The following is a 21,790-nucleotide window of genomic DNA, read 5'->3' as shown; positions in this document are numbered from 1 at the left end:
GCTGATCTGTATCCTCGCTTGTCCAAGTATAACTGGGAGGATTTCTGGATTGCTCTTCAGGTTTTGAATTTGAACTTGTTGGGCTGCTACTAAGGTACATCTGTAAAGCAGTTTTAGCGTTAGTCTTTGGCTGGTGTTTAGTGTTCTTTTTGTGTATCGACGTATCTTGACTGTCTATTGTTACGAGATTATTATTTTTCACAATATGGGAAGAAAATCTCGAAAGAAGTTTGTTTCTTTTTACTGTTTTTCTAGTGTAAACTTTTGTGATGGGTTTATAAGTTATTGGTGTTCGTCTTTTTTGATTTATTTTTTAAATATTTTTCTGTTTGATTTCTTGTAGCTTTTTGTTTATTTCACTGTAGATTTCTTTTGTCTTTAATCTGTGGCTCTGTGTATAGTTACTTATTAGGGTTCTGTTAATATCGATGTCAAATGGATCCTGAGGATCGATATGACCATTGAGAATTTCGATTGGCTTTTGTTTAGTTGATGAATGAATGGAATTGTTGTATCCTAAAATAGCATATAACATGTGTTTTTTGATACCCAGAGTCCTCCTTTTTTCTCTAAGTATTCGTAGGTGTTCCAAAAATGTAGAGTGAAAACGTTCTATCATTCCGTTCGACTGTGGATTATCTGGTGTTGTGTAGTGAATCGAAATTTTGTGTGTATCGACAAATTCCTGAACAAGGCCGTTCTGAAGTTCGGTTCTACTATCTACGATTATCATGTGTGGGAGTCCATGGTGGGTTATAAAGAGCATGAAGGCATTAAGGACATTTATTGCGTTGGATCCTTCTATGAGATATGCTTGGCCATATTTCGAGAATGCATAAATTATTGTAAGGAATTTTTGTCCATTAGCTTGGAGTGTGCCCATATGAACGATTTCTAACGGTTTCGTTGGAGTTGGTGTTACCATAAATTTCGGCTTAATTGGATTTCTGTCATACGTGTTAGCTTGGCACGTATCACAAAGGTTGATATCTTCTTCGATGTCTTTCTTTAGCGTAGGCCAGTAGTAGCGTTTTCTTATTTGAGCTTCGGTTTCGTTAATTCCTCTGTGGTTAGTCTTCCCTTGATGGTAGTTCTCTATAATTTCTTTTTGTCTCTCTGTGTTGTTTATATCTTCTAGGAGGCTGTTGCATTTGACAAGATCGAATGCGGAATTTTAAAAGTGTCTCGTAGAATGTTGCATAGGGATTTGTAGAGTTCATCATTCTCGAACAGAATGGCGTATTTCTTTCTCGGATCTATATACTTCTTAAAAAACTGGAAAATGTCGTTGTGAAGATCATTTTTTCCCAATTGGACATACATTCTCTTCTTTGTTACAAAACACTGCTCTATAATTGGTTTCGCCGGGCTGTAATTTAGTATCTTGAAAATTATTTGATTATTGTAACAATTTAGTGGTTTATCGCTAATTGGAATTCCCATTATTGGATTTTCTACCGTGGAATGTTTGGTTACATCTGTGTCGTTATCTTCTTGTAGGTAGTGGGAGTTTGATGGCTGAGCTTTAGATGTTTGCTGTCTTCATGTAGGATTTCGTCTATTATCTTCATTTCTTCGGGAGTTAACGTTGCAGTTTGATTTTTTTTGATGATTTTGTCTAAGTCGCCTAAAGGGGTTGACGGATTCAAAATTTGTTGAGACTCTTCGGCTCGGTCGGTTAGAAATTCTTCTAGATCGGATAAGGAACTGGGGTGATTATTCATAGAGATATCATCGTCAGCTTCGTTTGAGAGGACTTTAATTATTTCTTTCATATTCTCGTCTACACTGTTTAATTCTTTCATGTGAATTTCGACACGATATAAAGCATCAGCGTTGGTGTTGGATTTGCCTGTTTTATATATTACTTCGTAGTCAAATTCCTCCAGCTTTAATCTCCATCTGACAAGCTTTGAGTTTGGGTCTTTAAGTGAAAATAGCCATTGTAGTGGTCGATGGTCGGATAAAATTTTGAATTTTCGTCCGAAAAGGTATGGGCGGAAGTATTTAGTGGCCCACAAAATTGCTAACATCTCCTTTTCGATAGTCGACTATTTCAGTTCAGTTTCATTTAAAGTTCTGGATTATCGTTTCCTATTGGACCTTGTGATAGGATGGCTCCTATAGCGTCCAACCTATATAAGTTGCTTGCATCAGTCGTAAGGTTCAAGGGTTTAGTGAAGTCTGGATATTGCAGAAGTGGTTCATTAATCAATAAGCTTTTACAGGTTTTGATATAGTTTAAGGATTCTTTGGTGTGTTTTTGCATCCTTTTTAAGACATATGGTAAGTGGTTTTGTAATTTTGGCCAAGTCCTTTATGAATTTTCTATAGTAACCAAGTAATCCTAAAAATCCTCGAATTTCTTTTGTTATTTTTGGTATAGGATAGTCTACGATGGCTCTAATCTTAGTCGGATTTGGTTTAATTCCCTCGCAGGTTACGACGTGGCCTAGAAAATCGACATTTTTCTTAAGGAATTCATATTTGTCAACTTGTATCTTAAATCTTGTTTCTCTTAATCTTTCAAAAATCTTCTTAAGATTTACCATGTGTTCTTGAAGAGAAGTTGAAACTACAATAATGTCGTCCATGTAGACCAGACATATTTCTCCTATAAGCCCTTTTAGTACGTTCTCCATTACTCTCTGAAATGTTGAGGGTGCATTTTTGAGTCCGAACGACATTCTCAGGTATTCATAGTGGCCATTTTCAACGTTAAATGCAGTCTTCTGGATATCTTCTTCGGCCATTTCAATTTGATGGAATCCGCTGGCTAGATCTAGGGTTGAAAAGTATTGGCAGTGTCCTAGTTTGTCCAGAATGTCTGTTATATTTGGAATTGGATATCGGTCATCGATGGTTTTCTCGTTCACCTTCCGGTAGTCGACAATTATGCTCCATTTAATTTTTCCTGAGGCATCTGGTTTCTTTGGAACGACCCAAATTGGAGATAACCAGGGTGATTGACTCGGTCTGATAATTTTTTGATCAATCATCGAAGTGATCTGCTTACGTACTTCTTCTTTATGGATGTGTGGATACCGATATGGCTTGGTATAAACTGGAACTTCGTCTTTGGTCCGTATGGTGTTTTATTTGGTTAGTAAATGTTAAAGGATCGTCTGGATTATGAAATATCTCTGCAGACTTCCTGCACAGTCGTCTTAGATATGATATCTGACATATATATATATATATATATATATATATATATATATATGTATATGTCAGACGAGGAATATATATATATATATATATATATATATATATATATATATATATATATATATATATATATATATCAGATATTCCTCGAGATTTATGGGTTGACTTTTGATAGGATCAGTTAATGCTACTTGGATGTATTCATCGGTGTTATTGACTAGCTCGGTCCAGGCGAGTTGATTACAGGCAACGGTGAGATGATATACAGAAGGATACTAAAAATATCTTATGTGGACCATGTCACCAACGTTGAGGTCCTACAGCGCATGACAAAAGAAAAAGAAGTGCTTAATTTAATTAAACAACGTAAGCTTGAGTACCTCGGCCACGTGATGCGGAACGAAGAAAAATATCGAATTCTTCAACTTGTTATGAAGGGTAAAGTATTTGGCAGAAGAGGACCGGGACGCCGTCGTATCTCGTGGTTGAAAAATCTCCGACAATGGTTTGGGATGACCTCAGCGGAGCTGTTTCGCAGAGCAGTCAACAAAACCATGATAGCCTTGATGATCGCCAATATCCGGACCGGATAAGGCACTGAAGAAGAAGAAGAACGGTGAGAGTTTCTCTTAGGAGACTCTGTAGTAAGAGTGGCTTGGGTAAAATCGAGATTTGCTTTTAGGACTTTAAGATTATCGAGGCCGATAAGACCGTCAAATGTCTTGTGAAATTTGAAAAGATAAAATTTTATGTTAATATCGGAGTTAAATTCGGGAAAAATTGGAATTTCTACACAATAATCTTGTGAATGATTCTGAAAAATTGATGTAACGATAAATGGTTCATATTTAATATTATTCTTGTAGAATTTATTGACTATATCAGGATTAAGGAAAGATTTAATGTAAGTAAGCATAGAAATGCAATTCTACTACGTTTCTTCTTTTTCATCTTGAAACGTTTGAAAATTTACATCTTCCTCATATTCTTGGCTTTCTTGTTCATAATAAGGGTAATCTGGGTATGTGTCATTGTCTATATCCTCATCGTAATTATTTTCCTCTTGTTCGATATTAAAGAGTTCTTCTACGGTAAATCGGGGGCTGGCTGTTTGTTGAAAGTGGAAGTTTCTTTAAGATTGGGGTCTATTGAAGCCGGTTTGACGTGTAGATACACTCATAGGTGTTGGCTTATATGATTGAGATGGAACCGATTTATGAAAATTGGGTTGATTAGCCCTAGAATTTTGTGCATATGGAGTTATTTGATGATTTTGTTGGAATCTAGGGGGTTGAAATGTCCCTCTTGGACTATTATTGAATGGTTGTTGTTGCAAGGGCATTTGATTTGGTCTAAAGAATGGCTGTGGCCATTGGGGCTTGGGCACCTCAGGCTGCCATCGTATAGTAGCGGGTGTAAGAGTTAAATTGGGTCTCTGTGTTTGTGAAGTCGCAGATGGTTTATTATAAGATGATAAGGAATAATTATGAGTTTTCGAGATGAGCGAGATTCGGTAGTCTCATGGATCGAATTTATGATCCTAGGGGTTCTCTTAGGCCAGCCAAAAATGTGGCTAGAGCTTGTTGTTGGAAAAATTCTATTTACTTCTTTTAACTTCCCCGTTTTCTGTGTGTAATTTAATATGATTTGAAATAGTATTTAAAAGACTCATAACTTTTTCGTGAAATTGATGAAGGTTTTCGTTTGGAGCTTGGCGAAGATCAACTAAATCTCTAGTTAATGAGTTTTCGTTACGTTGGTCTGCAAAATTTTGGACAAGAATTGATTTAATTGAAGGTCAGTCTTTACAGCCGTATTCAGAAATAATTTCTCTGGCTCTTCCTTTAATTTTGTTCATAATTCCTCAGGTAAGCATATGATTTTGAAAATTTTCGGGATTTGCATGATCCCATAAATGCTTTAGAAGCATGGAAATAACATCAATAAAATTTTGGAGTTCATTTGGATTGCCGTCGTACTCTGGTACGATAGAAAGGTCTTTATTAAGATCAAAAATGGGGGCCATATTAGAATTATTTAAAATGGATGCTGGTGTAATAATTATAGAAGGTATTTCAAACGAATTTGTGGAATTAAAAATATGATTATTGTCAACTAAATGTAAATCTGGTTTAATATTTTCACTAGATTCTATATTAGATTCAAAAATTGTTGAAAGTGAATCGCTTATTCTAAAAGATAATACTTGTGAAATGATATTAGAATTATAAATAAGATGAAATTTTCTTACAGGTTCCTTTTTGGTACAAGTTTCTTTTCTTCTTTAAGTTTCTTTTTAGATTTCTTCATAAATTAGTTTCTGTGCCAATTTGCCTAGAATCCGTGGGTTAAACAGCTGCAGTTTTCCTGGATTTGGGTTCGGTAGCGAATAAACGTTTCAAACGACGAGGAGCTTCTGGAGACTCTCCCTCTAATCCTACTGACTGCGCCACCTAAGGGTTGTCACTCCCGAAGGTACTTTTTAAAAAGGCCCTTTTAAAGGTACAACTAACAGAGTAACAGCACTTTATTTAATATAATTTCAACTGACTTTAAAATAAAAATTTACAATATTTAGAAGAAATTAATTGCAATACCGCTGACAATTGGGATTAATGTATCGTAATTAGCGTAAAGTGAACCATCAAACTTGCAAACATCAGTGATTACGGGAAATACGCCAATCATGCGACACTTCTGTTTTAAAAAATCTGCTTTTTGTTCTCCTCGAACGTAAATGTAGTCGGCAGCATACAACAACTTGGATTCTAGTATTTTATTATTTTGAAATATTCGACATCTCCATTAGAATACCGAAGACCATGCACGTTTTTCTCCAAGTACGCAGCAGAAAGCTCAAGATGATTACAATCCTACCGCGTTTTAGTGTGGAAACTATTGTAAAATTAAAGAAATAGTGTATGATGTAACAAAATTTATCGTTGTTGAAAAACATGGCGTAGAATACTATCTAGATGAAAGTGATATCAACCAAATCCTAGATGTAAACAGCAGTCTGGTGTCTTATCGTGTATCTTTATTGAATAACCTAAATTTTCATGAATATTATAGAAATGTCATTGATTTGATAAAATCAAACTTTTGTAGCAGAAGTAGTTTATATGGACCACCTGAAGCTTTAACTGCGGTTTGTAGCATTTCCACAGACACTTTGTTAAGTCAGGCTTTAAGAGAATACTTACATTATTATAAAATTAAAGTTGTAAATGATTTTATGCAATAACAAATATTATTATATATTAAAATGTCTTTTATTTCTACTCATACGTTTTTCGATCGCTTTTTAACGTACTAAACGGACAACTCTTTACGTTAAAATTTGCACTCAAATACAAATAGCAGTGTGAGAGGTTAGAATATATAAATTAAAAGTTTGTCATGACCACGTCTTTATTTTGTGAAAAACGTACTACCATGAACAGTGTTGAAGTAAAAGCCAAAAGTGAAACGATGTTGATTAATACACTGTATCATTTTGGAAATTTAAGAGTTTTAGTTGGAATAAGTTCAGCTCGATTATTTGAACCTGTGGTTAAATTTGCTGTTAGAATAATGAAATATCGTTTAGTGTATGTGATTGGTTACAATTCATGGATAAACTTAATCGTAAATATAATCTGTTCTTCCAGATGCCTCTACAATGCTATTGCGAAGATGAACCTCCAGAGTATTGTGAATTTTTAACCGTTGAAACTCAAGCTACAGATCAGCTCAAGTGGTTATTCGCTAATAAATTGGGTGTTACTTTACAGTTATTTGAAGAAGCTGTCAAGAATCTTATTGAAGGAAGCGAGAAGGACTTGAATTTTCAAATTACTATTGTAATGCGCTAAAAATTGCTACTTCATTTAAAAACGGTTTAAAACCAATAGACATTTTATATTATATTCATTTTGTGAGTCTTCTTGTAATACCAATATTACAAGTTTAGCATTAAGAGAATATTGAAGAGAAGATGTAATTATAGATTTAAATAATAGTGTTTTTGAATAAAATATTTGAAAAAACTTTTAGTTCGTTTTATTGTTAATATGCATGTTACAACCTGTGAAAGACAAGCTGAGACTTTAGGAACCAATTTGCAAAAAATGCATATTTTGAAAGTTTTTATTTTGTACTTAAAATTACAGCATTTATTTTACACGATTCTTTAAAAGTACATAGGTTTTCAGTTAACAGTGAAAATTGTAAAAGTTGGTTATGTTTTCATTTAATAATTTGTTTATTGTTTTACTCAATCATTGTGGTTTCATAATGGCCCCAAGGTAACGTGTCATGAGAATTTTGTTGAAAGTAACGTTTATCATCGTACGGACTTAATGCAATTTTTTCTTGTGTTATTGTAAAGAGATCATGGGCGTAGGAACGAAACGTTGATTGGGAGACGCTGTTAGTTGTAAATTCGTTTATACACTTAACCCAATCATTAAAAGTAATGCCATTTTTTACCGTTGAATATTTACTTAGATTTTTTTGTGACATCTAAATTATTTACAATTTTTTCAATATTGCATCATCTTTATTATTCTTGTATTTATCCCACCATGCCTTTCGATCCTGATCCCTCGGACTGATCTTGAACGAATACATTTGAAGGGCCACGGGAAAGAACGATCAGACTCCATTTTTGGTCGGAATTTAGATATTGGCGCCATATTTTAGCTTATCTTGGAAAGAACCCAAGCATGGTTTCATTTGTACAATAACGATCACCGTACAGAAGATATTAAAGGGGAAAGATATAAGCCAACGGAAAAGAACGATCAGGTTCCTCGCGCTGACGGCTAATAACGATCAGATTCCGACGACCTTGTAACTAAACGTAGACTGTCGTTTGCATCTTAGCGTCAGTTTTATTCTGTTATCGCTAAGAGAGCTGCTGCCGTTTTATAGTTTTTATTAGTTTGTTTTTGCGAAAATTCATAATGTCAAGTGATCTTAGTGATAGTGATATATCTAATGAAAATAATCAGCCAGGAGATGTCAAAAAGCGGAGAAAAACCGGCAAAATGAGTGATGTAATGAAAAAATTACGTGTCACCACTCACGAGGTCGGGGAAGACTGTAAGTGTATTCGTTACAACTGTTTTCAAGTCATCCCTTTGAATGAAAGACAACGATTAATTTCTCATTTTAATGAGTTAGGGGACTACAATGTTCAAAACAAATATTTAACAGGTCTTGTCACGGTTATACCTGTTGGTAGACGGAGAAGCCAAAACCCTGAAGCTGAAGCAAATTTTAATCAATCTTCCTATAGCTATAGAGTTCGGGTAAATGTGAGTGGCTCGTTACAAGATACTGTTGTTTGCCATAAAGCGTTTTTATCTTTACACGGCATCACTAATCGCCGTGTTCAAACCATAAAGAAAAATTTACTTGAATTTGGCGATGCTAAAGAAGATGGACGAGGCGGTCATAAAAACAGACATAATAAGTTGACCGATGAAACAAGAACAATGGTAATGAGCTTTATACAGTCCCTGAAAGGTAGGAAATCCCATTATTCTTTGCATGATACTAGTAAAATATATTTACCTGCAGAACTTAATACAGCCAAACTTCATCGAATGTTTAATGAATCACACAATAATAATAAAATAGGCTACACTACATTTCGTGAGATATTTGTGGGTGATTTCAACATATCATTCGGCTACCCACGTAAAGATACATGTAGCTCTTGCGACACTTTCAAAGCTAACATTGCCATTACGACGGATAAAATTGCTAACTGCACTGATGCAGAAAACAAAACATCATTGACAACAACACTGCAGACACTAATGCGTGAAAAGACAATCCATTTACGGAAAAGCGAAAAGTTTTACACCATGAAAAAAATATATAGAAAAAAATCACAAAAAAACGAAACAATGGAAGCCATAACGATGGATTACCAAAAGAACCTCCCCACTCCCAACATATCAACATCTGATGTTTACTATCGCCGACAACTCAACTTCATATCATTTAATATTCATGTACTGTCAGATGCAACTTCAGTGTTTTATACGTACGACGAAAGTGTTGCCCGAAAGGGTGCCGATGATGTTTGTTCGATGTTGGAACATTTTATTTTGCATATTTTGGACTCAAACATACGCCATCTGATAATTTTTTGTGATTCGTGCGGCGGACAAAACAAAAATTTTACCGTAATTCGCTTTCTCCACCATGTAGTGCACAAGCTTAATCGATTCGACCTAGTGAAAGTAATATTTCCTATTCGTGGACATGCTTACCTAGAATGTGACAAGGACATGAGTTTGGTGAATTCCAAATCGTATACGGAAATACCGGACGACTGGAGAGATGTATTAAAGAATAGTCGCATTAAGCCATCACCATTCAAGGTAATAAACTGTGCAGATGAAGTTAACTTTCAGACATGGACCGAGTATTTGTCCCATCTTTATGTGCCAAAATGTCCTACGGCGACTAGGCCTATCAGGATTTTAAAAATAGAAAAAAACCACCCACGGTTTGTGTTACACAAAGACCACTATTTTGGCCTATATCTTACAGCCGTGTTAGTTCCCTCAAAAAATCAGGCACGTAAGAGAAAATTGAAACCTGTTCCACTAAAGAAGCTATATAATGAACCTCTGCCTATTAAGACTGCTAAGTTGCACGATTTATTGCACCTAACCCAATTCCTGACAAACTCTGAAGCGCATTCCTTTTACCAAGGACTAGTTTCCGATGCCGGTACGAATGAAGGTAGTGATGTGGAATTTGCCGACGATCCACCAATCGACATTTAACGCGCAAAATAGATCAGAGTCCAGTTCCTTAATTAAAAATTTGAAGATTTCAAGTACATATATAATTAGCAAACTATTTTTTTTTCATTTTTGTATTAAAAAGTCATATAGTAATAAACTGATAACTAAACATTTTGTATTTAATTTTTCTGAACCAAAATAAACGACTTGAAACTTTAAAATTCGATTTGTACAAAATGAACAAAATGTGAGTCTGATCGTTCTTTCCCGTGGCCCTTCATTTTAGATCTAAGTCCAACAAAATGAGTGATAATGCGACCGTTTGTCTCATTTTTCATCATTCCGAGAACTTTTTTATTGACTTGAGGTATTCCATAAATATTATTCTCAGAATAGTCTGATGTATCGAATTTAGATAAATTTGCTTTAATAACATCTCTGTAAACGTCATCACATTTTATTTCATAGAGCAGTGTCCCCATACATCAGCTTACAATTTTCAACTCCCATATATGGCAAGACAAAGTTATAATGAAAATCGCACATACATACTTTGGATATATCTAAAATAGACATGCCGATGTACAATGGTTTATTGAAAATAAGCTCTGTTTTGTTAAATTCAATTGCCATTATATTTTTATTAAACACGGTACTACTATGAAATCTTGGGCTAGCAATCAAATTTTTTGCCCCATAGCTTCCATCCCATTTAGATACAAGTTTCACAATGCGATGTTTCTTAATGTTTTCCATCGTTTTACGAAAGATGACATTGTTTGCCAATTTGTACAGGTCTTTTTCTAATGCTGTAGTTGCTGCGGTTCGCAATCTGGTGTTAAGATCGATGTACGGATTAAGCCACGTTCTCTGCTTAAACTTTAGCACTTTATGGATTTTTGTCAGTTTGAGTCCTACATTCAAAGCTTATTTTAGATTGCTATAGTGCAAAGTGTATTCTTTTTTGTAGTACAGGGTGGTCATAAGTTTTGGTAGTTTACTTCTTGGTGGAACACGATGTTCGCAACAAAACGGTAAATCTCGATGTGAGTCATGCAAGTGTTCTGAGTATTCCAGATCCACTTGGAGTATGTACCCCATATCCGCGTCGTCAGGAATGCTAAGAACGTCAATATTAGTGTCTACTCACTCGAAACCCCCATATGGTAAGAATTGAGACATTGCCCAACCATATAAATTGTTGACATCTAAATATAGCAAATATTTACTAGGCTTTGATGAATCGTAATTACACATGTATTGGTTATTAGCCTCAGAGTATCGGTTACTTACTTGACTTATATGACCTCGGATAGCTTTCTCAATAAACATGATTTTATCGATATCCCGCAGCAATTCAAGTTTACATCCAGTATACTTGAGCATTGTATTCCATGAAAACCCCGACATGGTATAATACCAAGCAGAATCAAGACCGTATGTAGCTCGACAATTTTTGTCGAAAATTTTCAAAGATGCATGTCAGTAACATAATATCTGTCTTCATGTACAACATGCTATATTCCAAAATATTTTTAATACCGAATGAATTCCAAACAGTTTGTGCATGTTGATACATATTTTTGGAGATGTGTTCACCTAATAACGAGCTGTAAAATTTATCAATTGATGGTAGTTGCGTTTCATTCAATTTATTGAAAGAATAAATATATTTATATGGGAATATGCCTTTTCTTTTCAATAATTCCATTTGCTCGGTACTCGCGTTTGGAAATTCACCAGCTAAATATCTTAAATCCTCAGGTTATAATGTTTCAACCAACTTGTCCAATGATGAATTTAAAAATCTCAGTGAATCAACAAATCTCAACCTTATGCTGGATTCGGAATTGTTTATTGTAAATGAAATATACTTTTCTTTGTTTATTGGCTGTAGGCTGATACTACCCTTTTTCGCTAGATTTCTAATCATCATATATGAATCATAACCACTGAGGCTATGGAGAAGAATTGGGACGATAAAAAGTTTTTTGAAATTTAAATTGCACAGTTGGTGTGCAAATCCTCGAAAATCTCCGGTAAAATGATCATGATCACGAACAATTACATCCTTATCTGAAATCATTTTTTCGCAAATGTGACAATTAGATGCATCATTAATACTAGGTGGAGCAATCATAGGTACAATATCTTTAATTTTTCCTTGCATAAATAGCGCCAACTCAGACATTTCCGTGACAAAACAATCCATGCAATCTTCACCTGCGTAACTTCGGTAAAACGACAGAGATTCATCGTAAGAAAATTTTACGTAATAAGCTGCACTAAAGGCCTTATGCTGCTGATATTTAATTGTTTTGCATTTTAACGGAGTGTGTTTAACTTTGTGTAACATTGACTCAAAATCGGCATAGACAACAAAAGGAGTCGTATGTTTATAAATATGATTTTTAAATTCAACATGTTGATATGATGGAAACGAAACTTTACATTCGATGATTTTCTCACAATATTTTAAATGATTGTTTAATCTGTCAAAACTGCTAAAATAATTCACCTATTACATAAAAATTTTTTACTTTTATGATTATTTAATTGACTGGACATAAGTCGAGCCATATCTTTAATAATACAATAATGATATTTAATTTCTACAGATTCATCGTGAGCCATTGGTGCTTCGTAGTCATTTAATTTTGGAAAATATTTATCCTGTACAATCAATAAATTTACATGTTTAGTTGATTTGGTTTTGCAGAGCCTTACCGGTGCTGTTACGTAAAATGTTATCTCTTTAGCAACGATTATTTCTAACCCGTAAACATTTACAGAAATATTATTTAACTTTTCAAACTTTAAAATACCCTTAATAATCATAGGTGTCTCTAGCCCATCGATATTTAAGACAGTCGCATAATGTGGATAGAGTACGATCTGAATTGCATTTAGCTGGATAAATCGCCTAAACGATACTCTAAAAGAAGCATGCCTTATCATTATTTTTTACGTTTATGCAAGCATGCTTTTTTTCAATTGGTTCCGGTAATTTAATAAAGGATGATGCTCCATTTCCCATTTCATATTTATTTATATTGACTTCTATGAGAGAAACAATTATTTTCAAAGCCCACCCTGATCCCTTTTCTTCAAATTCCGATAGCTTAGACATTAATTTATCAACTGAGTGTGATACCAAAAACCAAGTCCGTTCCTGCGTCTATGACTTTATTCTTGGTATTAAAATATTTAAATTCGTTATTATCACCTTCATTTGATTTTATAATAAATTCTCCACATAATGTCATATTACATTTTATCATGTTTAATTTTTTTAAAATATTTTTAACTCAAATTTTAAATAACTTAAAACAGTCTACGAAAAATTGCATTAAATCTTTGTGTCGTAGATTAATAATTATACCCGTTCTGACTCTACTCGCGAATGCAGAATTTACATCTTCCCACTTAACCCGACGGTGTTTAGTAATTCCGACACCCACGCGAAGACCAGAATTTTGAATTTCCAATTTAATTGTCTTTAAATGACCTGCGTTTGTCTGTAGTTGTCGTAATTTAGCTAATTCTAAGTCACCACACCGAATCGCTTTAGTAAACAAAGTCAAATGTCTTTTGATGTGTTTTAAATAAATATTCGCTTCTCGCGCTATATAATTTTGAAACAAAATATATCGCGCTTTAATTAAATGTTGTACAGCTTGTCACTACTGAGATCACCGATGTTACTCATAATTAAGTAAAAAGCCATAAAAATCAATAAATGAAAAACTCACCATTATTTTTTTTAATGCTCAATAATCTCGAAGTTCGCTGCTGACTGCGTTGTCCCAATGTCCACCAATCCTTGAAACACTACAGAATACTTTTGACTGGAAAATTTTGGTATGAATGGAACGTAGTTCTTCGGAACGCGGTTTGGCAGGAATACCACTTTCTCCTTTAATTCCAGTAAAACTGCTTCTCCATATTTACCCTTTACCACAATAACAGCTATAATTTTGAAAGGTGTACCTCGTGTCAGCTCCTTTATTTTAATTATTGGCTTGATTTTCTTCTCTGTAAGCAGAGAGGATGCATTAATCTTTTTTAGATCCATCTGCAACAATATACATTTTCTTAATTTGCCACCGAAATGTTTTTTTAATCCACAATTACTCTATTTGTGAAATGCACTGTTCTACTTTCAAAACGAGAACTTAATGCTACAAGAAAATTAAACATTATTTACAAATAATATTACATGTTTTAAATAATACCGAAATTAATAAACAATATGATAAACTTAGAAAGAATGATGGATAATAGATGGTGTATAAAATCAAATACGAGTCATCTACCTTTTTTTCAAAAATAGTACTTACTATTTTTGATTTTTTATTTGTAGCACAAATTTTTCTTGTAGCACAAAACGAACACGCTTTCACAAAGGTTAACTGAAAACTGTGAGTATAACAGAATGTAGTCCTTCATTAAATAGGAAGACTGGTATGACGTAACTCGACCGGAAATTACTGAGGACTGCATACTATTAATAACAAGCTGATTCTTGTTTCACGTGTGCAGGATATGCTCGACTGTGAAAACGCCGAAGTGTGAACGAACGATTGGAATGTAATAACATCCGGCGACGTTCGCGTTATATTTTTTATTTTGCGATGGTAGAATGTGTACGTATATAAGTTTAATTATATATACGAGGTTACTCGTAAAATATAAATTGAAAAATAAACGAATTTTTGCTATTACGCTATTCGTTGTGGATAAAATATATACGAGGTTGATTAAAAATTACACACTTCTTCTCTTTGTCTGTCAACGTTGATTCGGCTGTCAATTCGTCTTCTTTTCAGCTGTCGCCATTGGTGTACGTTGAGGCGTATCTTCGTTATTATTGGGGGAATGGGGGGGCGTTTGGGAGTTTTTTCGGTAAAAATCAAGGAAATCGGGGAATCGCTATTTTTGCAATTTTTTTTTGGTCTTAGCCAAAAAAATGAAAAAAAAAAATGCTATTTTTTGGTAATTTAAGGTATTAAAACTAAACAAATTCCTAAAAAACATTAAAATAATGAAAAAAAATCGTAAAAAATAGGAAATTACTGTAAGAAATGTTATAAAAATATAAAAATATAAAAATATAAAAATATAAAAATATAAAAATATAAAAATATAAAAATATAAAAATATAAAAATATAAAAATATGAAAATATAAAAATATAAAAATATAAAAATATAAAAATATAAAAATATAAAAATATAAAAATATAAAAATATAAAAATATAAAAATATAAAAATATAAAAATATAAAAATATAAAAATATAAAAATATAAAAATATAAAAATATAAAAATATAAAAATATAAAAATATAAAAATATAAAAATATAAAAATATAAAAATATAAAAATATAAAAATATAAAAATATAAAAATATAAAAATATAAAAATATAAAAATATAAAAATATAAAAATATAAAAATATAAAAATATAAAAATATAAAAATATAAAAATATAAAAATATAAAAATATAAAAATATAAAAATATAAAAATATAAAAATATAAAAATATAAAAATATAAAAATATAAAAATATAAAAATATATTTATGGCTTAAACCAAAAGTGGCCAAACTTTCTTAACAGTGTGCCACTATCTGTTTCTGAAAAGTTAGTCGTGCCACCAAAAATTTTCTAACAAAAAATTCAATAGGTAGGTGGAATTTGTATGAAATACCAAAAAATATATGTAGCTACAATAGTATATTATTCCACGAGCATATAATGATGGCTATTACTCACGATGATGAAGTTTGCGACACGAGCGAAAGCGAGTATCGTAATTCATCAGAGTGAGTAATAGCCATTACATGCGAGCAGAATACTATACTTTCTCTACGACCATTTTTATTTTAAATAGTAAAAAAAGCAGTTTCCAAAACTACAATTGCCATTTGGATCGCCAACCTTCGAAAGGAGACGGCGCAATGAGAAGAAAAAGTCAAAAAAATATAATTATCAACCACTCGAGATTGTTTATTACTGGAATGTGGCTTGTGAATCTGAATTTTCTTAATTAGATCTTGAATGTTGGGATCAATTTTTGTTACAGCTAATAAAATTAGATTTTTCAAATGATTATTGGTTAATTTTGAACGATATTGTGATTTAATAACATTCATAATTGAAAACATTTCTTCACAAATATACGTCGAACCGAAACGACAACAATACCACAAAGCAAAATTGTGAAGATATGGAAAATCAGCTGTGGAAACGTATTTCCAAAATTCAATATAATTTGAATTACTTGTACTTGAAACAAGCTCGTTATGTTTATTTTCAACAAAATATTACTTTGCAAATCTATTATTTCCATTTGGAATTCCGGCGGATAATTTTCAACGTCTTTAAGGGATATGGAAAAAGGATTTGTGAAAAGTTTAATATTTTTATTTTCCTCCTGGAAATCCTGAAATCTCGTAATAAATGAGCTTTAAAGACTTGACATTAAATTTTTAAACTTGTCGTAATTTGGAACATTCTTTAATTTGATGGCTAATTCCTTCATGAATTTAAAATGAGTGAGTTTTTTTTCAAATAAATCTGAATAAAAAAGTGATCATTTGTTTTTGAACGAGCTTACGTGGCTAACTAAGGTTGGAAAAATACAATATTTTCCTTGTAATATCAAATTTAATATGTTCAAATGTCCCATTATGTCCGCAAGGAAAGCTAAATCCCATAGCCAGTCTTCATTTTTCAACAGAGAGCACTCGTTTGGCAATTCCTCATTCTCCTCCAAAAATTGCAAAACACACTCTTTCAAATTCCAAAATCTTGCCAGTGCATTCCCTTTGGACAACCATCGAACACTGCAATAAAGGAGTAATTCACCTGCCTCCTCCGTTTCTTCCTGAAAAAGTTCACGGAATCGTCGTCGATTACTAGCTCGAGCATGTATTTTATTGATACACCGCGATACAGGCTCAATCACTGAGGATAGATCGAGGTCCTTGGCACATAACGCTTCTTGGTGGATTATACAATGGAATTTGAAAACATTTCTTCCTAAAAAGTTTTCAAGTAGCGTTGCAAATCCTTTGATTCTATCAACCACGGAAGGCGCTCCATCTGTACAAACCGACTCCAATTTCGACCACTCCACTTTGCTACCTTCCATAACATTTTTCACTTGATCTAAGACATCCTGTCCTGTTGTGGAGCCCAATTGGCGCAAATCTAATAGCTCCTCCACAACATCGAAACTATCTGTCACGAAGCTTACAAATATGCTCAACTGCGCATTCACCGGCAAAGCCAATGAAAAATATTTGCAGTCTCGTAGTCCACCGATAATTTGTGTTTCAACATCCTGGCTCATATCATCAATTCGGCGCATGACGGTGTTTCTGGACAAAGCGATTTGGTCCACCATATGTTTTATGTTTGAATCACCGACATTTTGAGCGAATATTAGTAAACTATTTTTAATTATCTCTTCTTCGTCGGAATATGGCTTTTTCTTGCGTGCTAATAACAGCGAGAGTTCATATTAAGTCTTCACCATTGTTTCCATTTCATTACTTCTTTTTTGGAACAAAGATTGTTGCGCGGCAAAAGATTTTTTTTTTCTTGGTGATGAATTTGGTTCGTAGGTGTCCAATATCAAATCTTCATAATTCATATCCGAAATTGGACAGTATAATTTTATCACCCAGTAGACCGAATGAATCTATTTGTTATTAAATACACACACGTAGTTAATTAGGTTACATACACATTTGGTCAATTATAAATAATAATTTGGACATCAGTCAAAAGTACTGACAAAGTTAAACAATTTACATAAATTAAATACACATATCACGCTAGGTACGCGAAAAATACTGACCCAAATAGAATTTATATAAAACTAATATCTCTTGACTAGAGAAGCATTCAATCAATATTCACTCAACGAACATATAGTCTTCAACGATCAACTTCATCAGTCTCTACTCAAAGTAATCCCGGGTCTACACCCATAGTGTACGTCTCAACAATAAACTCTGCTACTATTATTTGGTGTTTCCATTACAACAGAACGAACATCTTCACTGAGCCAACGAAGGGAATTTGTTCAGTAGGCGTGATCCGACAGGATAATTGTTGGTGAAATCGCCATGAACTTGCCTATATTGGCGCTCCAGATTAAATTTTTTTGACACTGCCACACAAATTCCACATATCAAACAGCAAGGCTTGGAAGTGTTGTTTTGGAAGGCTTTTGAAGTTGATGGCTTATCCGTTGTCATTTCGAAAATAATTGTTTTAAAAGGAAATAAAATGTATAAACACTATCTCACAAGGCAAACAGACTTGAAGCGTCTGGTACAAAAGTTGAGAATCAACTGAGAACTGAGTCAACCGAGTATCGACAATCGACAAAACGATGAATAACGTGAACGTGTCTAGTGCGAGGCAGTGGCGTACAATAAAAGAGTGGCGTAGAATAAAAGACGAATTTTTAATTTTTTACAAAGTTAATTTTTTTTTCCAAAAAGTCCTCGCGTGCCACTTCTAAGACACCACCGTGCCACACCGTGTAAAAATAGTAAAAATTTTTACAAAAAGTCATAATTTATTAAAATTGTGAAAAGAACTCTGCGCATCTGCGTAATAATTATAATTTGACATTCATTCCCAATGTTGCCACGTTTCTAATTGCTTTGTATGGAGTAAAAATGTGTAACATATTTGAAATAATACATTGTAGAATTTGAAATAAGAATATATAAGAATTTGAAATAAGAATATATAAAAATTTAAAATAATAGTAGATAATAGTCTTTATGTTACTACTTACCCTTAATCTGCCGGTGGATACAAATTTTTCTACAATCCATGCGAACACTATCATTGTATGAAATTTCACACGAGGTGCAACTAGTTCTTTGTTAGGAAAAAACACAACTGAACTTTACCAAGAACAAATGATGTATAAAAGACCCACCTAAATTTTTTGGAATAGTCCAGAGGGTGTATTAGAATGTTGCCAAGTTTAAATATTTTTATAAATATTATTTATTACGTGGTATTCAAGAAACATGTAGAAATAAAACCTTAATACTATTTTAATATATTTACAAGCTGGCACGTTAAAATAAATAATCCCTGTTTCCCTACGTAATATTCTTTTAAAATTGATTTGGCAACAACACCAAAATAGCTGTTTTCGCAGTTGTCACACTATTGCCAAAGTTCGACACACTTTATTCTCGTTAATAAATAGCCAAAAAAAAAATAATACACTAATACAAATAATAATAATATGCCTCTACATTCTTTGATAACACTTAAACTAACCCAATCTAATCAAAATAATTATTTAATAAAAAAAAACAAGCTAGCATACGATGAAATACGAAATAAAAATAATATATAATGAACTGCGAAATAAAAATATTTCTTATACTTTATCAATTAGTCGACAACACTGCAAACAGGAAACCAAAAGTTGCTTGAAAACTGGAAATTGAAAAGACCTATTTGTTTTATAAATCGAAGAGGGCGATAAGAAGAGGGTGGTAAGGCCGACATTGAACCGGTCCGTTACACTCAGATACTGAAAATATTCGACCTAAAATTTCTCCCGTGTCTGGACCCCTTCTAGCCATAAAACCCACCGACCTTCCTAACATAATATTTTAATGACAAAATGCAATCTAAACTCTCAACACAATTTAAACTGCCATATAAACAAGTTAATAACTGATGGAAAACAAAATATTTTCTTTTATCTCGGTAGCGATAAAACGCGCATATGTTCTTAACATATCTTAATGACAAAACATAACCTGATCAAACCTAACTCAACGCAATCTAAACTGCCATATAAACAGTTAATAACTGATGAAAAACAAAATATATTCTTTTTTCTCGGTAGCGATAAAACACGCATATCTTCTTAACATATCTTAATGACAAAACATAATCTGATCAAACCTAATTCAATGCAACGAAACACAAAATATTTTCTCTTTTACAAAATAACATTTTCTTGTACATATTTATATTTTTACAAAATTTTGCAAGAAACAATATTTTTTGAAAATATGGCAACATTGGTAGAAAAGTGACATGACATTAACAACAGCACAATCAAAATCGAAATATTTGAAAATTGATGTCAAAACACGCAATTTTTAAACGAGAATTATAGAAAAAATATGCATTAAAATATAGAATCCGTCATTTTTAGAGCATTATATAGTGAGTAGGAAGTCATACATAACAAATATTTCACATTTGAACTTGTATTTACCGTCCCCTGTTACCCTTAGTATTACCGTCTTTCGTTAATGGCGTATCTTCGTTATTATTGGGGGAATGAAGGGGCGTTTGGGAATTTTTTCGTTAATATCGTATCTTCGTTATTATTGGGGGGAATGAGAGGCGTCTTTTCGTTAATATTGTGGGGTGCCTCCACCATTAGTAGATGCACATCATTCTCATTGGACGTCGGTCTTAATTCTTCTTCTTTTCGTATGTCATCCCTCAAACGTGAAGATGGCGTCAATTCTTCTTCTTTTCGACGCAGGACGTGACATTTGACGTGAAATGTTACGTTAAATGACGTGAATGACGTGACATTCGACGCAGGACGTGACATTCGACGCAGGACGTGACATTCGACGCAGTACGTGACATTAGACGCACGACGTGACATTTGACGTGAAATATCACGTTAAATGACGTGAATGACCTGACATTCTACGCAACACGTGACATTATACGCAGGACGTGACATTTGATGTGAAATGTCACGTTAAATGACGTGAATGACGTGACATTCGACGCAAGACGTGACATTCGACGCAACACGTGACATTCGATGCAGGACGTGAAATGTCACGTTAAATGACGTGAGTGACGTGACATTCGACGCAGGACGTGACATTTGACGTGAAATATCACTTTAAATGACGTAAATGACGTGACATTCGACGCAACACGAGACATTCGACGCAGGACGTGACATTTGACGTGAAAACGTCACGAGGGGGTGTTTCTATGCCACCATTGGTCGAAGGTACGTTCCAACGTTACAAGGGGCGTTCCTATGTCACCATTGGTCAGGTGTTTACTTGTGGGCGTTCCTATGCCACCAGTGGTCGAGAGGCGTGACCTCGAGACACGAGGAGGTGTTCCTACGCCACCATTGGTCGAGTGCGTGGCCTAGAGACACGAGGGAGTGTTCCTACGTCACCATTGGCCGAGGGCGTGGCCTAGAGACAGAAGGACACGTAAGCTTGCATTCTTCTGATGTCACAGCCGCCATCTTAAAAAGTGATCCAGAACCCGCTTACGTAAGCTTGCGTTCTGGTCGCCATCATGAAACGTGAGCCAAAACCCGCTTATAACATCTACTATAACTATAACATCTATACTCATAGATTATCGATATCGATACACACCTGTTCACTGTCCATTGAATACTGAGCAAAACTCTGGGATAAGCAGAAAGAAACTACTGTGTCACAAGAAAGAATTATTGACGGTCGTCAAAGAAACAGAACACTGCCATTTGTTCTTTTATGGCAGAAGATTCTTGGTAAGAACAGACAATAATTCCAACTTATAATGGCTTCTCAATTTTAGAACACCTGAAGGCCAGATAACTCGATGCCTGGAAAAACTCACACCTACGATTTTAACATTCGTAACGGAGCGGGAAGACTCATGGGAATGCCGACGACCTCTCGAGAAGACTATCCAAAGAGCACAAGTGCCGATTCTGCAAGCGCCAATAAGATCGGGAAGACTAGTTCTACATCTGTTCTGTTTTAAATTAAAGGTATCATATACAAACTACAAAATTTTTTTTATATAAATAATTTAAAAAAAAAACAATTGG

General features: G+C 33.8%; 1 protein-coding gene across 1 annotated transcript; it reads right to left on the bottom strand.

Annotated features, from left to right (window-relative positions):
• Positions 1–13,680: 13,680 nt before the first annotated feature.
• Positions 13,681–17,329, bottom strand: LOC140446532 (zinc finger BED domain-containing protein 5-like). The gene is made up of 2 exons (XM_072539094.1): positions 16,538–17,329; positions 13,681–13,992 (listed from the first exon to the last, which is right to left on the bottom strand). The coding sequence occupies exons 1-2, from the start codon at positions 17,327–17,329 to the stop codon at positions 13,681–13,683; spliced, it is 1,104 nt and encodes a 367-aa protein (XP_072395195.1).
• Positions 17,330–21,790: the final 4,461 nt, after the last annotated feature.

This window comes from Diabrotica undecimpunctata, chromosome 7, assembly GCF_040954645.1.
Source record: "Diabrotica undecimpunctata isolate CICGRU chromosome 7, icDiaUnde3, whole genome shotgun sequence".
NCBI lineage: Eukaryota > Metazoa > Arthropoda > Insecta > Coleoptera > Chrysomelidae > Diabrotica > Diabrotica undecimpunctata.
This window is presented reverse-complemented; position numbering and strand designations above follow the sequence as displayed.